The sequence below is a fragment of the Balaenoptera borealis genome (genome assembly GCF_965194805.1).
Source record: "Balaenoptera borealis genome assembly, chromosome: 2".
NCBI lineage: Eukaryota > Metazoa > Chordata > Mammalia > Artiodactyla > Balaenopteridae > Balaenoptera > Balaenoptera borealis.
The window spans coordinates 183,831,898-183,848,128 of NC_138867.1; the positions used below are offsets into that span (position 1 = coordinate 183,831,898).

Here is a 16,231-nt window from a genome sequence, read left to right on the forward strand (position 1 = left end):
TTCACTGACAGAACACTGGCCTCTGCCTGCCCAGGAATGTTGCTGAGGTCAGGGGAACTGAGAGCGGGAAACTCCAGAGGGATGCTCCAACGCCCTGGGGCCTGTGCGGGGTCCACGAGCTGGAGCAGGGCGGGCCAGGCCAACGACCACCCGGGGGCCATCCGAGGCCTCTCTCCCCACCCGCTGCCGGAGGGGGCTTCCGTGCGGGGCTCCACACCTGCCCACGTTTTGGATTCAGGCTGGAGTTGATTTGGGCTCTGCTGGCACAGCCCTCTGTCCACATGGCGTCAGTGAAGCCATCTGAAACGCTGAGAATCAAAACAGCAGCAGGGGGCTTCCCTGGTGGCACAGTGGTTAAGAATCTGCCTGCCAATGCAGGGGACACGGGTTCGAGCCCTGGTCCGGGAAGATCCCACATGCCACGGAGCAACTAAGCCCGTGCACCACAACTACTGAGCTTGCACTCTAGAGCCCGCGAGCCACAACTACTGAGCCCACGCGCCACAACAACTGACGCGCGCCTAGAGCCCGTGCTCCGCAACAAGAGAAGCCACCACAATGAGAAGCCTGCGCACCGCAACTAGAGAAAACCTGCACCCAGCAACGAAAACCCAAGACAGCCAAAAATAAAATATAAAATTAAAAAGAAGAAAAAAAAACACGAAACAAAAAACCCCCAAAACAGCAACAGGGCCTCCCTTCCGGCATCTGCCCCTGCTGATCCCTGGGGCCCTGGGCTCTGTACATGTGTGTCTGGACTCCTAACCCTGCCCTTTTCTCACTGGGCGCTTCGAAAATTAGAAACGAGGGTGTGTGTGTGCGTGTGTGGACAAGCGTTTACCTAACTTAAACTTTCCTTATTTATTTCAGTAATGCTTCTGCTCACCCCGCACACCCCTTACGAATGGGGTTCCCTGGTAAGGGCGGGAGACCCGTGGACCCCTCAGAATCCCGGGGGGGGGTCAGGTGGCTCCTCGTTACCACCGGAGCCCAGGGGCCTGGATACCGTGAGGACCACGTCCCCTGCCGAGGGGCTGAGGGGTGCAGGGCAGGAGGGCAAGGGCTCCCCTGCACACCGCAACCTCCATGAGGGTGCCCTGCACCCCCCGGGCCACGGGCATTTCAGGGGTGTGTGCTGGCCCCCACAGTGGGTCAGAGTCCCCTGGCTGGGGGGGCATACACTGTCATGGGCCAGAGACCCAACAGGTATACGTCTGTTTTGCAAGTTTATTGGATCATCTTGACACAGAATCATTACAGCAGCGTGATATGTCTCTCCTTTATACGGGAATGTCGATAGCAAATAAATTCTTATATAACACATCATACATTTCGAAATTCTAGAATCACTGCACAGGATTCTGTAATAGGTTACTCTACATGCTAAAGTGACAGTTTTCATCAAAAGGAAAAGTTAAAACGTCATCGAGGACTATCGTTTCTGAGGAAAGTTCAGTCTCACGGGGGTGGGCTGGGGTCCCCCTCCCTGCCCCTGAGGTGCATTTCAGGGGCCCAGCCGCCCCTGGACACACGTGCTTCGCCGTCAGGGCTGCGGAGCCCAGGACTAGGCCCTTCCGCACGTGCAGGCACAGACCTGCAGAGCGTCCAGTGATGAGCGGAGGGGCCAGAATCGCAGCTCTCCACCACTCACCCCAACACCCGACTGGGCACGAAAGCCAGTGAGGTCCGGGATCCCCGCTGGGCACCCCCCACTCGGCGGACACACGAACACAGCGGTGGGATGAACGGGATGTGATGGACGAGAGCCTGCATGACCCTCTCCCACCATGTGTCCTGCGGGGAGGACGTGACCCTTGGCGTCAGGGATCAACAGGAATGTCGCCTGGCTGAGCAGCTGGCCTGTTCTTCACCCCCCAGCTGCCAGTGGGCAGGGCATCCGGGGACTCACGGGACTCGGATGGCTTGACAGAAGCGGGACGCGCCACCCCGTCTGGTCCCCACCAGGAACCAGCCTGGATGGCGGTCACCCTCACCCTCGGGCAGCTCCTGTGGCCATGTGCACAGTCTGCTCCGGCTACAGAAGCCCCTGCTGGCCTGGGGAGTGGAAGGGGGCTTCTCGCCAGAGAGGGCGGTGAGGGCAAAGTAAAAAAGATGACAGGATAAATCAACGCAACATAAACCTCGGTGTCTACACAGTGGATGACGGTGGACTGGGTTATCTCCCGGCTGCACCCAGTCCTTGCGACAGAGGAGAAACCCGGCACCTGGCCGCCCTCCCCGCGAGCCCTCCCCATGGCGGGTGGCGCGCTCAGCATTTGGCCAGCGTTTCCTTCATCTCCTCTAGCACGTTGCTCAGCAGTGTTGAATCGCTGCACTTCCCATCCACCGACACCGACTTCTCACCCTGCAACGGGGAAACAACGGCCAGCGCCTTGAGACGCCGCCCTGCGACTCCCGTGTACCTCCAACTTTTGCAAATGCTCTCCTACGCCCGGGTGCTTTCATAATCAAAAGGAGGGGCTCCAGGCACGACGGAGCAGGTGCACCGCGCCCTGCTGTCCCCCAGGGGCCCAGGATGGACGCTCTGGCAGAGCGCGGCAGAGGCAGCGATGCCATGGCCCTGCGGAGGACACACAGCCCCACCCGGCCCGGCCCCACAGGGGTACGCAGGAGGCAGCTGTGCAGAGAGGAAGGCTGTGAAAACCGGCGGGCGTGGGCCCAGATGTCCTGCAGCTGGAACCTGTGTGTCAACGCCCTCCACAGGGTCTAAGGAAGGCCCAGGGTCTCCTCCTATTCAGAGTGTCCAGGATACAGTCCAAAATCACTCGGCACCGCAAGACCGGGGAAATCTCAGCTCACGTGGAAAAGACAATCAACAAACGCCCACGGAGAAGAGGTGGATGTTGGAATCACCTAACAGGCTTTGAAGTAGCTACTACGAGAACCTCCCATCACCAACCACGTACATTCCTGAAGCACACAGGAAAACACAACATCTCAGCAAAGTAATGGAAGAGTCAAGATCAACCCAGTGGAACTTTGAGACCTGAATACAACAGCCAAGATGAAAAGCTCACTGGATGGGCTCAACAGCAGAACGGACATGACAGAAGAGTCAATGACCCAGACAAGAGATTAATGAAAATAATCCAAGCTGAACAGATAGCGGAAAGGAGTCGGAGGTGGGGTGGGGTGGGCAGAGTAACAAAAGGTCTGAGATTCACATCACAGGGGTCCTGGAAGGAGGGGACAAAGAATGAAGTGCTGAAGAGGTACTTAAATCATAGCTGAAAACTTCCAAGTTGTGCAAAAGACATAAACGCACAAATTCAGCAAGTTCGGCAGACTCCACACAGTTAACATAAACCCAAGGAAGTCAATGCCCAGACACATCACGAACCGCTGAAAACTGAAGACAGAGAAAAACCTAAAATAGCCAGAGGAAAACGATGCATTCCCTAGTAAAAGGAAAATGTTCCTTGTCAGAAACCACAGACACTAAAAGGAAATGGCCTAGGGCCTTCCCTGGTGGTCCAGTGGCTAAGACTCTGTGCTCCCAATGCGGGGGGCCCAGGTTTGATCCCTGGTCAGGGAACTAGATCCCGCACGCCTCAACCAAAGATCGCTCATGCTGCAACTAAAAAGATCCTGCATGCTGCAACTAAGACCTGGTGCAGCCAAATAAGTAAATATTTTCATTTTTTTTCTTTTTAAAAAGGGGGAAATGGCCTATTTTTGAGGTACTGAGTGAAAAAAGACCGACAAAGCCAGAATTTCATACCCAGTAAAAATAGCCTTGAGGAATACTGAAATAAAGAATAATCAATCAGATGAAGGAAAACTAAGAGAATACACATCCAATATACCTGATCTAAAAAGAAGTTCTTCAGACAGAGGGAAATGAGCCAGAAGGGTGGAACGTGAGGAATGAAAGCGACAGAAATGGGAGACATGTGGGCGAGCACAAGAGGCTATCTCACCCCCTCCCGCCCCCACCCGCACCCCGAGTTCTCTGAAATCTGTAAAGCTGTAATGTGGTGTAAGGCGTCTTCAACGTCTGCAAAGGCAAAACCTAAGACAACTGCCCGTGCGAAGGGATGGTCAAGGGACCGAGAGGGTGTGAGCTTTTTACATTCCGCCTGAGTTCCAAGTAGACTGTGCACACCAAGTGTGTAATGTAGTCCCTTGAGCTCCCCAAGCAGATACACAGAGACCATCAACAACACAGCCAACATATAAACACAGGATACTGTAATGCTCACATACACCACAGAAAGTGGAAGTGGGAAGAAGAGGAACGAAAAACACAGGGAAAAAACAAAATGTGGGACAAACCCAAATGTATCAGTAATACTTTAAGCACAAATGGTCTCAACACGACAACTGAAAGACAGAGATTGACAGGATGAATAAGGACACGTGACCCAAACTCCACAGCATTCACAAGGAATTCTTATCCAAACAGGATAAAGGCAGGTTCATAGCAAAAGACATACCACGTAAGCACCCATCAAATGAGAGCAGGAGTGCCTGTACTGATACCAGACAAGGTAGCCTTCAGACAAAAGAACACAGCCCAGGACAGAGAGGAGCACACCCACTGATGAGAGGGTCCCTCGCCAAGATCCCACAATTCTAACGGTCCACACAGCCAACAACAGGGCTCCCACACATGGAGTAAAGCCTGACGAACTGGGGGAACAGACCAACTGACCACCACTGGCCTCATACTCCTTGCTCACTCATCAAGGGCCAGAAGAGAGAAAATCTGCAAGGATCCAGAAGAAAAGGAAAACGCCATCAACCAGCAGGATCTAGGTGACACGTATAACATGCTTTCAGGCACCTATGGAATATCCACCCAGAATGACCACATCCTGGGCCAGAGCACAGGCCTCAGCACATTTCAAAGGCCTGAAAAGTCAAACTAGAAATCAGTAACCAAAAAGCAACAGGAAACTTTCTAAATGCTTAGAAATTAACATACTTCTAAGTAATCCATGGGTCAGAGAGGAAGGAGTGATAGGAAGTATTTTGAACTGTACAGAAATGAAAATGAATCACAAAAATGTGTGCAGTTCATCCAAAACAGTACTTAAGAGGAAAATTTATAACACTAAAAACTTTATTAGAAGAGACAGGTCTTGGACTTCCCTGGTGGTGCAGTGGGTAAGACTCCGCGCTCCCAATGCAGGGGGCCTGCGTTCGATCCCTGGTCGGGGAACTAGATCCCGCATGCAGCAACTAAAGAGTTACATGCCACAACTAAGAGTCCACATGCCACAGCTAAGAAGTCTGCGTGCAGCAACTAAAGACCTGGCTCGAGTCAAAAATAAGTAAATAAATAAACGAACAAACAAACAAACAAATAAATATTAGAAAAAAAAAAAAGAAGAAGAAGAGACAGGTCTTGGTCTAAGTTTTCACCTTAAGAAACCACGAATGAGCAAAATAAACCCAAGGCAGGCAGAAGTAAGGAGATATGCAGCAAAACTCAATAAAATTTATTGTTTAAAGAAATATTAACTTTTTAAATTTTTTGGCCGTACCATGCCAGGGATCAAACCCGGGCGCCCGGCAGTGGAAGCATGGAGTCCTAACCACTGCACTGCCAGGAAAGTCCCTAACTTTTTAAAAAGATTGGTTATCAGGCTTCCCTGGTGGAGCAGTGGTTGAGAATCTGCCTGCTAATGCAGGGGACACGGGTTCGAGACCTGGTCTGGGAAGATCCCACATGCCACGGAGCAGCTGGGCCCCTGAGCCACAACTGCTGAGCCTGCGCGTCTGGAGCCTGTGCCCCGCAACGGGAGGGGCCGCGATAGTGAAAGGCCCGCGCGCCGCGATAGTGAAAGGCCCGCGCACCGCGATGAAGAGCGGTCCCCGCACCGCGATGAAGAGTGGCCCCCGCTTGCCGCAACTAGAGAAAGCCCTCGCACGAACCGAAGACCCAACACAGCCAAAAATAAATAATAAATAAATAAATAAAGTAGCTATAAAATTAAAAAAAAAAAAAAGAATATTAAAAAGATCGGTTATCAAATTGATCTTTCAAAAGATCAACAAAATGGATAAGTAAGACTTCTGGCCAGGATAACCAAGAAAAATGAGAGAAGACACCAATTACCAACATCAAGAATGAAAAACAGGGCTTCCCTGGTGGTGCAGTGGTTGAGAGTCTGCCTGCCAATGCAGGGAACACGGGTTCGCGCCCTGGTCTGGGAAGATCCCACATGCCACGGAGCAACTGGGCCCGTGAGCCACAGCTACTGAGCCTGCGCATCTGGAGCCTGTGCTCCGCAACAAGAGAGGCCGCGATGGTGAGAGGCCCGCGCACCGCGACGAAGAGTGGCCCCCGCTTGCCGCAACTAGAGAAAGCCCACGCACAGAAACAAAGACCCAACACAGCCAAAATTAAATAAATAAATCAATAATTAAAAAAAAAAAAAAAAAGAATGAAAAATAATCACCACTGATCCCTCAGACACTAAAAGGACACGAAGAGAACCGGCCAACTTGACACACCATCAGCTCCATAACCTGGATGAAACAGGTTATGAAACAAGTCTTACAACTATCAAAGAAAGAAACTGAACTCGTAGATAAAAACCTTTCAAAAAAGAAACCCCCAGACCCAAACGCTTTCCTTGGCGAATTCTACATAACGTGCAAGAAGGAATACTGACTACACGCAATCTCTTCCGGGAAATGTGAGAAGGGGGAACACACTAGTGCCCTGATGCCAAGGCCAGATGGAGAAAAGGAAAGGCCGACACCCCTCACAAACACAGGCTCAAGGAGGCACGGCGGCGAGGCGTGGACAGGCCTGGCGGGGGCCCTCCCGTGGGGCTCACCTTCTTCACCAGGAGGCAGACGTGGTGGCCCTGGATGGAACGGCTGTACATGGAGGCGCAGGAGTCCACCCGCTCCACAACTGCAACAGAGGGCCTGGGGGTGAGGCCGGGCCAGCCCCTGGCGGCAGGGGACAGTCACAGGTGCGGGAAGAGGGCCAAGCCATCTGTCGGCATGTCCAGTCTTACCGGAAAAATGGTGGTGAAAACAGATCTTTGCCAGAAGGTTCTGGAAGGACATACTAATGCCATCAACCTTGACTGAGCTCATGCTCAGGTCCCCGGACTCCAACAACTTGGCAAACGCGTCACTGTGGGAAGGACACAGAACGGGGAGGGACAACAGGGGGATCCCCTGCAGCAGGGCAGAGACCCCAGCCCAGGGGGTGGGGCGCCTCCTTTGTGGGCCTGTAACTCAGGGTCCCCCAGGGTCTGGTAGGAAGTCAAGAGCTGAACGTGTCCCCAGGACACGACTGCACTTGGAGACAGGGCCCTAATCTAACGTGACCAGGGTCCCTGTGGGAACAGGAAATGAGGATGCAGACGTGCAGGGATGGATGACCATGTGAGGACACGGGGAGAGGGCCACGGAGAGGGGCCTCAGGAGGGCCAGCCCTGCCCGCGCTCTGGGCTCGGACGTCCAGCGTTAGGGCCACCAGGCCTGTGCTGACAGTCAGGCGCCCGAGCTGGCCGGCCCGGCAGACGCGCTGGGCGTTCTGCGCCAACCACGAGCCGGTCACCCAACACTCCGTGCACATCCTTGTCTCGGGTCAGAGGACGTTGCCAAGGTGACCGCATGGAGAGCTTCCCACGGCACAGAAGTGGGGAGCCAGAGGTGGGCAGGAGGGTGGCGCACCTGTAGCACGGCGTGGTGACCAAGTACGAGGTGCAGGTGAAGTGCAGCTTGAAGTCCAGCTTCTCATGGGTGGAACCTTCGTCATTCTGCAGGAGCAGGGGCGCAGGGTGAGCGGGGGTGGGGCACGCGGCTGACCCTCAGGGTGCCCCCCTTCCCCACCAGGTACCTTGGCGATGAAAGACAGGGTCCCTTTGAGCTTCTGCGCCGTGACGATGCTCTGAATGGTGAACACAAACTGGGCTTCGTTGGAGATGCCTGGTGAGGGCGAGAAGCGGACCTGAGAAGCAGCACGGGGCACGGCCTGGGGTGGCGGATGGGGGTGCAGCCACCTGGGCAGGCGGCAGGGACGCAAGCCTGGCCTGGGTCTGTCCTTAGTGCTGCCTGCCCTGGTCAGGGAGCCAGGCTCAGCCCTGAGGGGGCACCAGATGACAGGATCCGGGGGCTCCTGGCCGCCCCGGGGGCCACTCACCAGGGGGCAGCTGGAAAGGCACGGGGACACCGTCGTGGACCGAGGAGCCCTCTGGCCGGGCCAGCCGGGCGTTGAGAGAGTCCAGCACGTTGAGCTCCATGTTCTTGAGGAAGCTGCTGCTCTGGTTCTCCAGGACCACGGACACCGTGACCTGGCTGTCCTTCTGCAGGCTGCCCTGCACGTCGTACGTCTGCAGAGCAAGGCCCGGGGTCGGCGGGGCAGGGAAGCCCACCAAGGACCCCCGTGGGCCTAGACGAGGGCCCGGGAGAGTGTGGGCACCACCCGCTCTCTCAGCGCATGAATGTGCAAAGAAGGGAACGTCCTGAGCCCTCGCACGAGCACCCGAGTTCCAGCTCTGTCCGCGACTGTCAGCTGTTCCCGACCCACAGTGAGCAGGCCTCGCTGGCCGCCCAGCTCCACTCCATGCCCTGCGTGTCCAGAGACAAGAGCCCTGAGCCCGCCCGGCCCCACCCCCCATAACCCCCACGTGGCTCACCATCTTGATGTAAGAATTCTCAGCCAGGAGAGAGTAGCTAGACATGGGCTGGAACAAAAGAGAAACGTTTCAGCTTCGGGCGGCGAGGACCTGGGACCGACGTCGGGAGCTGCCAGGTGCCGCCGGCAGGAAACACTAGGAGCCCCCGCGGGTCCCGGACAACACGAGTCTACACCCCGGGGCTCCTGACCCTGGCAGGGCCGGGAGGACCGCAGGGAGGGTGCAACGCCCATGGCCCGCTCCCAGCGTGCTCGGGAAGCACGCTCACCGGGAGGGGCTCCTCATCGAGCGCGCCGTTCTCCACGGGCTCGGCCTCCCCTTCCCTCGGAGGCGCCCTCTTCTTGGATTTCTTCTGGTCTTTGGAGCGCTCCTCCTTGTCCTTCTTGTGTTTCTTCTTCTTATGCTTGGAAGGTTTCTGAAACAGGAACAGGGCTCAGGCCAACCCCACGCTCCTCCAGCGAGTTACAGCCCCATGGTGCCGTGTGGAAGCAGAACCCCACACGCACAGCGACAGGAGGCCACTGTGAGGAGGCCCCAGCGGCCCCCCTCGGTGGGACCTGGGTGGCGGGCTAGCACCTCCCCCAGCCCGGATCCTGCACACCACGCCCCCACCTTCTCGAGGTCCTGCTCCCCGTCCTCGGCGGCGTCCTGCTCCTCTCCCCTGGGCTCCTCCTGCTCCTCCTTTGGGGCAGCGACCGCGGCGTTCACGCCGGGCTCTTCCTGCAGGAAGACAGGTGGCAGGCTCAAAAGGCAGCTGGGGCCCGGGATGGGGTGGCCTGCGCCCTCAGCCCTGACCTGCCTGGTCCGGGACACCCCGCAGTGACGAACCTCCCTCCGCACGCCAGGCGTGTCGCCAGAATGCAGACAGACGTGTGGCCCCCAGTAAGTGCCGGTGGCCAGCAGAGGGGAAAGGAGGCCCTGCCTGAGGCCGGCTGGCACTGACCAGGGTCACGGCTGGAGACCCCAGAGCCACCAGGCCCCAGCCACTAACACAAAGCGGTTGCTCAGGAGCGCTGCCTGGCTCTGGGGGCCCGGGATCTGCGCTGAGGGCCGGCCACGCAGCCATTGCCTGGGCGAGACCTCGGGCACAGAACCGAGCCGGCCCAGACCGGGCTTCTGCCTGAGGGTCCCCCACCTCCTCCACCGCCGGGGCAGGGCGCCAAGGTGGCACCCTGACGTCTCCAAGGCCGAAAAGCACAGGTGTCCGCCGAGGGGCACTTGGGGCCAGCACAGGTCACTGGCAGGCTCTTACCGGGGCCGGGGTGGCGGCAGGCGGCGTGGTGGACAGCCAGAAGTCTAAGTCCGCACCCTGAAACCACAGGAACACACGCCTTTGGCCAGAGCAGCAGCCCTGAGAGGGCACGGTGGCTCCGCCAGGCACAGGCCACTGCAGCCCCGCAGGACCCGAGCGTGCACGGAGCCGGCAGCACGTCCAGCGCTACCGCCACGGGAACGAGCGCCCGCCGAGACCACGCGGCCAGGCGGAGTCACGCTGCTCTGCGGCAAGGCCCACGACCCGTGCGTGACGGTTCTGTAGGAGCCCCCCTCCACACGCATGACACGCACGCCATGGAAGAGGGGCAGCTGGCAGCCCGGGCCCGCCCCGCCCAACGTGACACACGCCGCCTGGCCTCTCACCTTCTCCGCCTCCTTCTTTTTCTTCTCTCGCTCTTTCTCCTTGTGCTTCTTCTCCTTCCTCTTGGGCTTCTTGCTCTTTTTTTCCACGACAGCGATGTCCTGTCTCTCCGGGGACTTGGAGGTCTCAGCGTCTCTGTGTTTCTGGACGGGCAGCTTCTCGCTGTCGGCTAGGGGCCTGGGGGTGGTCACAGGAGGCATGGCCCGTGACAAGGCCACTCCCCCTCTGTGCAGTAAACAGAGAACAGAGGGAGGGACCAGGCCATGGGGAGCCCAGGCCATGTCCAGCCCCGCGGGGCAGCTGCCCAGGTCTCAGTCCCAGCACTCACTTGTCCAAGTCGATGTCCAGGGCCCTGTAGGGGTCGTTGGGGTCTTTGTCGTCCTCGTCGCTGGGCAGGGCATTCTGAGGGGGGAGAGGAGCCCTGTGTCCATCCAGATCAACCCGTCTGGCCCCCGACCCCGCCGAGCCTTACGGGTGGACAGGGCACCCATCTCCCTTCTCAGAAACAGGCCACCAGGTCCACACCCATGAGGGAGTCTGATCTGGGGCCTGGCGCTCGGCGCGGGCAGCGAACTCAACGCAGGTAATGGGGGCAGGAGTGCAGGGGCCGCCTGCTCACGGTGCACAGGGCACAGCTGGCTGAGGCTGCCCCATGCCACAGAGGCAGCAGTGATGGGCAGGCCCACGCGAGGGTGGAGCCCACCTCGGGGAAGGGTGCCTGCCCGCCCGCCACGCAGGCCCGCGGCTGACCTCGGGCATCTCCTCGGTGACGATGTCCACACGCTGGGCGGGGGTGATGTCCTCGTCGCTCTCCGTGTGCAGTGAGCTGTGGCGCCGGGCGCCCCGCCTCTCCCGCTCCCTCTTCTTCCTCTTTCTCTTGTCCTTCTCCAGCCTCTGCCGGTGCCGCCGTTCTTCCTCCAGCTTCACGTACTGGTCTGACATGGGCATCCCTGCCGACAGGCGCACACGCGGCACTCAGCCCGGAGCCGTGGACACGTCCCACCCGGCCAGCACCCTGCTGCCACCTGGTTCACCCACAGCCCCGAGACCCAGGCCTGGGGGAAGGGGAAGCTGGGCAATGCCCTCTGGCTACCGGGACACAGACAGGGTCCCCAGGGCAGCGAGGGGTATGGGGCTGAACCTGGGGGCCGTGGCGTGCACCCCTGCCTGCTGGGACGAGGATGCAGCACGGGGTGCAGGGCTGGAGCGCAGGCCCGAGGTGGCACCTGCACCTGGCCTGAAGCCCCCGTCACCCGTGCCACCGGGCACACACTTGCCTGGCACCTTCAAGGGCACCGAGAGGTCAATCTGCACCACGGGAATGTGGTCCACGCCTGGCGCGTCCTGGTACCGCTGGAGAGGAGACACCGAGGCCCCGTCACGGGGCAGGGCGGCGGGCCCAGCGTGATGCGCCAACGCCCCAGAGCAAGGGGTCACAAAGACGGGGGTGGGCTGCCAGCGGGGACGAGTACAGGATGGGGTGCAACACTTCCATTTTTTGCACCTGAATCTTTTTTCTTTCCGAGTCGGAAAAACAGTGCAGGCTTGGAACCATGGTGACATAGCGCTTCCCGCCCCCAGGACGGCTGGAATCAGCAAGCCCGACACACAGGTGCCGGCGGGGGACAGTCTGCAGCCCCTCAGAGAGGTGACCCAGAAATCCCAAGAGCAAGGAAACCGCGCAGCACCCGCCCCGTGGAGCCACGTGTCCCCAAGGGAGCCCAACACGGACGACGGGTCTGCGGGGTGGAGGGTACAGATGAAGGCCGTGGCTCCAGGCAGGAGCCCAGGTCCCCTCACGCCCCCTCCCCTCCCACCAAGGCAAAGGAGCCTGACCTCGCCCACGCAGGACTCACTCCCCAGGTGTTGGTGTCGGGAGCCCCTCACGGTCCTGCCCGTGGACCTGCTGACAGCCCCACACGGGCCGTGGGCAGAGAGCGGACGGGCCCCGCGGGAGCGTGTCTCAAGGGCGAGCAGGCCGGCCTCACCTTTTGGGGGGACGGGGAACTCTTGATGTAGAATGGGTTGTTGGCCTGCTCCTGCTTCCGGGCCTCGCGGCGCTGAGGGGACAGGACGCAGCGCGCACGTCAGCGGGCACGCGGAGCCCTCACCTTCGCATCCCCCAGGTGGGGGCCACGTCCACGCGCCAGACCCGGGGGGGGTGCTGCCGGGACCCCTCGCCACTTTCACTGTCGGCCTTTGACCACGAGGAGACGGAGGGCGGCGGTGGGAAAGAGCAGGTGGGAGACAGGCAGGCGGCAGGCGGGACAACCCAGGAGCTGCACGGGCGGGGCTCGGAGAGGCCGCGTGCTCCGGGGCAGGGCCTGGGGTGGGGGGCAGGCCGGGCGAGGAAGGCCGGCGGGGGAGCGGGGGACGCAGCACGCCTTGCTTCTCCAGTCTGCACGGCACCCTGAGGCTCCGCACCCAGGAGCGCAGGCAGCAGGCGGGCGCGGCATGCCGGGCACCCCAGGGCCTGAGCGCGCTCGGGCCCCACGGTCTCCCTAGGGAGCTCCCGGCCCAAGAGGCCACTCCTGGTCTCAATGAGAACCGCACGCAAGGTCGAAGGTGGCTCAGCGCTGCCCGCCGGACAGCGGACCCAAGCCCAGACCCGCCCGCGCGCGGCCCCGGCCCGCCCCGCCTCACCCGGGCCAGCTCCTGCTCGTCCGCCTCGGGCGGCCGCTGCCTGGCGTGCCGTGGCTCGTCGGCGTGGAACACGGCCTTGGGCTTCTCGTCCTCAGACTCGCTGTCCGAGAGCGGCTCATTGATCCAGGCGTCCAGGTCCAGGCTGCAGGACACAGTGAGACCACACGGTGGCTCCGGCCTGCACGCCTGGCCCTGGACACTGCCGTCCCCTTGGAGACAAGGACGTGAAGGCTGGGCAGTGGCCCGAGGTCACAGTGGGCGAGGCAGACCAGGGGCCCTGGAGCCTGGGCAGCCCCCCTCCCACGTTCTCACGCTGCCCCCAAGGTTTGTGGGCGACGGCTGCCAGCCAACCTGCTTCCCAGGGATGGCACCAGGGGCGGGGTCAGCAGGGCCCCAGGAGAACTAGTGAGTGACGTGCATACGGTCTGTGTGAGAAAGCTCTGTCCCGCCCACAGGGGGCTGGGGCCGCAGGGGGCCTTCCTCCCAGCCCCCTCCACCTCGCCCGTCTGGACGGCAGGTCCGGGCTGTGGTCCTGCTCCCACGGGCCCTCGTGCCACCCTGCATCTGTGTCCTCTGACGGACCGCACAGCTCACCCTTCGGGGACTGGAACCTTCTTCTGTGCCTTGGGAGCCACCGGGTTCAGCTCCCCAGCAAAGAGGGCGCTCACTTCTTCTGCCACTGGCACATCTCTGGCCTGAAGTTTCTGGATGTGCTTGACCAGCTGCAAGATGCAAGACGCCTGGGGGGGCCGTGGATGAGTCAGGAAGGAGTTACGGAGGCCTGGCCTTGAAGGCCACTCAGCCCCCACGGGGCATCGCTCAAACCGTGCAGACGCCCAGCCAGACCCCTGCTGAGGACTTGCAGAACACGCCGCGAGGAGCCGCTGACTGGGCCAGCCAGGAGGCCGGCCCAGCTGCTGTCTCCTTCACGAGGACACAAACGGGCTCCCGGGCGAGACAACGGGTTGGGGGTGGAGGGAGCACCGCCCCGCAAGGCAACCGCCCCAGCGAGCAGCAGGGCCGGCCACCAGGGCACCTTCACACGGCCCCCAAGAGCGCAGCTGACCCTCAGCCAGCAGACGGGCGCACGTCACACACCCGCCGGTGACCGCAGAAGCCGCCGGGGTCCGCTGAGCGCCAGTGCGGGGTCTGGGTAGCTGAGAGCCCCACGTCACCAAGGAGCCAAGAGGCGAGCTCCCAGGCCACCGATGCCCAGACGCCATGCCAAGCTCTCCTCCGACCAGCTCTCCTCCACCCTCCCGGCCAGCGCCCTCCAGGACCGCGGTCACCTCTGATGCTTCCCTCTCAGGCTGACCACATACCCTCACATGGTCTCCCGTTTGCTCACAGTCTCCCACCCCCCTTGACCCAGGGCTTCCCCAGCATGGGGGCTCCAGATCTGCCCAACCCCCGGGCCGAGCGCAGGGGAGCCACGAAAAGAACACCTGCCCAAGCTGCTCTCCCGGAGCTGACCCGACCCCGAGGACGTGCCGACGCGCGGCACTCACCCGCTCCTGGGCTTCCAGGTCCGCGCTCTGCACAAACTGGGGCAGCCGCTCCACCAGGAGCTGCGTGACCTCCTGGGCCGCCTGCGTGTCCGCGGCCCGCTCCTTCTGCTGCAGGATGGCTGCGTACAGCTTGACCACGTTCTGCACGTACACGGCCTGGATGTGGCCCGGCAGGGTGGTGACTTTGGGCCGCAGCATGGCCTCGAGGGTCTGCTGGGGCTCCTGTAGGTGCCTGAGGACAGGGAGGGCCAGTGAGCAGCCGCCCCAGCGGGTCTGTGTGCCAGGGCTGGCGCCAGCCATGCAAGTCCCCGCCCGATGTCAGGTGCTGAGGGAGGAGATGTGAAGGGAGAAACCACGGCAATGGCGAGACAGTCACAGAGCAGCCACACAAAGCAGTCGAGAAAAAGGAAAGGAAAACTATCAACGGCCTGAATTTGGCAACAGATGACCTGTGGCTGCAGCAGTGAGGAGGGGAGGAAGGCTGGGCCAGCGGCTGGCAGACCTCTCACCGCTCCCCGTGACGGGAGACGTTCGCGGCGAGAGCAGTTGTTGCCCAACGAGGGCGGGAGAGAGGAGACGGGCCGGTGGGCGGGGCGGCTGCTGGGGCTGGGGTCTGGTGGGCACACCCGCTTCCCCTGGGGAGCAGGAGGCCCCTGGCCCCCACTCACTCGGAGAACTCCCCGCAGATCCAGGCAGCCGCATAGAGCACCTCGCAGATGCCACTGCGCTGGGTGCTGCTGGCCACCAGATGGGCGCTGTCAAGCAGCGCAGACATCTGCGACACGGCAAACCGGCGGATGGCCTTCACGCGGATGGCCACATCCAGCATCTGGGCGGCGATGAGGTGGCCGTGGCGGGTGCCCTCCAGCCGGGTCAGCTCCACCAGGATGCTGATGTACCTGCGGGACAGAGCCCGTGAGGGCAGCGCCCCCACCTGCCCGTCCACCCGCCCGCACGCTGGGCCGCGGGCCGCACCACTCGAAGTTGGTGATGTGCTGGTAGTTGGACTGGCTGCAGATGTCGATGATCTTGGTGAGCAGCTCGTCGCGGTAGGTCGTGCCCTCGGCCTTGTCCACGTGGGTCATCAGCTTCTTGACGATCTCCATCAGGTTCTTCTTGGACACCTGGGTGGGGGCGGCTGGTGAGGGAGGGGCCGGGCAGGCAGGCGGGGCGGCTAGGCGGCAGGGTGGGCACGCACCATGCCGTACAGGAGGTCGAGGGCCCGCAGCCGGATGGACTCGTCCTTGTCGTCCAGGCACTGCAGGACAAGATCCTTGTGCGCCTGCACGGACTTGGGGTGCGTCCTCAGGATCTTGGACATGGCCAGGAGCCCCAGGTACTTCACTGCAGAGACAGCGCAGAGCTCTCAGACGTGGATGAGGTTCGGAGCGCGAGGCCGGGCCTGCAGCCCCACCCCAAACCACCTGGGCCCCGTCGGCCCACGTCTCACGGGCACCAGGCCCACCTCGCTGCCCACCTAAAGCAGCCCAACGCACTATCATCTAGACTGGGCCACAGGCCACGTCCGGCCGCAGCCCGTCTCTAGGGCAGCGTTACTGGCACACGACAGGCCTGTGGTCTACACCCGCCAGCAGGCTTCTACGCTACAGTGGCAGAGACCACACAGCCAGCAAAGCTGACGAGAATTACTATCTGGCCCTTTCCAGGAAAAGTTCGGCAACTCCTGCTCAAAAAAAACAGAACTGGGTTCAAAATGAGCAGCCAGGGAATTAATTCCCTGGCTGTCCAGTGGTTGGGATTCCACACTTCCCCTGTAAGGGCCCAGGATCAATCCCTGGTCTGGTTGGGGAACT

The 16,231-nt window shown here is 60.8% G+C and overlaps 1 protein-coding gene across 3 annotated transcripts in view; it reads right to left on the bottom strand.

The window, feature by feature from the left end:
- Positions 1–1,213: 1,213 nt before the first annotated feature.
- Positions 1,214–16,231, bottom strand: part of AP3D1 (adaptor related protein complex 3 subunit delta 1) — a 46,314-nt gene continuing 31,296 nt past the window's right edge. Inside the window, exons 12-32 of one of the 3 annotated variants that reach the window (XM_082381755.1) lie at positions 15,616–15,761; positions 15,393–15,541; positions 15,086–15,316; positions 14,418–14,649; positions 13,504–13,649; positions 12,910–13,051; positions 12,255–12,326; positions 11,544–11,619; positions 11,017–11,216; positions 10,595–10,668; positions 10,269–10,443; positions 9,883–9,939; positions 9,243–9,350; positions 8,899–9,045; positions 8,631–8,678; positions 8,135–8,324; positions 7,832–7,920; positions 7,666–7,751; positions 6,999–7,120; positions 6,813–6,892; positions 1,214–2,365 (exon numbers count right to left, since the gene is read on the bottom strand). In XM_082381755.1, coding sequence (XP_082237881.1) covers positions 2,270–2,365; positions 6,813–6,892; positions 6,999–7,120; positions 7,666–7,751; positions 7,832–7,920; positions 8,135–8,324; positions 8,631–8,678; positions 8,899–9,045; positions 9,243–9,350; positions 9,883–9,939; positions 10,269–10,443; positions 10,595–10,668; positions 11,017–11,216; positions 11,544–11,619; positions 12,255–12,326; positions 12,910–13,051; positions 13,504–13,649; positions 14,418–14,649; positions 15,086–15,316; positions 15,393–15,541; positions 15,616–15,761 — 2,666 coding nt within the window. In that variant the 3' untranslated portion in view covers positions 1,214–2,269. The other 2 variants (XM_082381756.1, XM_082381757.1) reach the window with 2 other exon arrangements.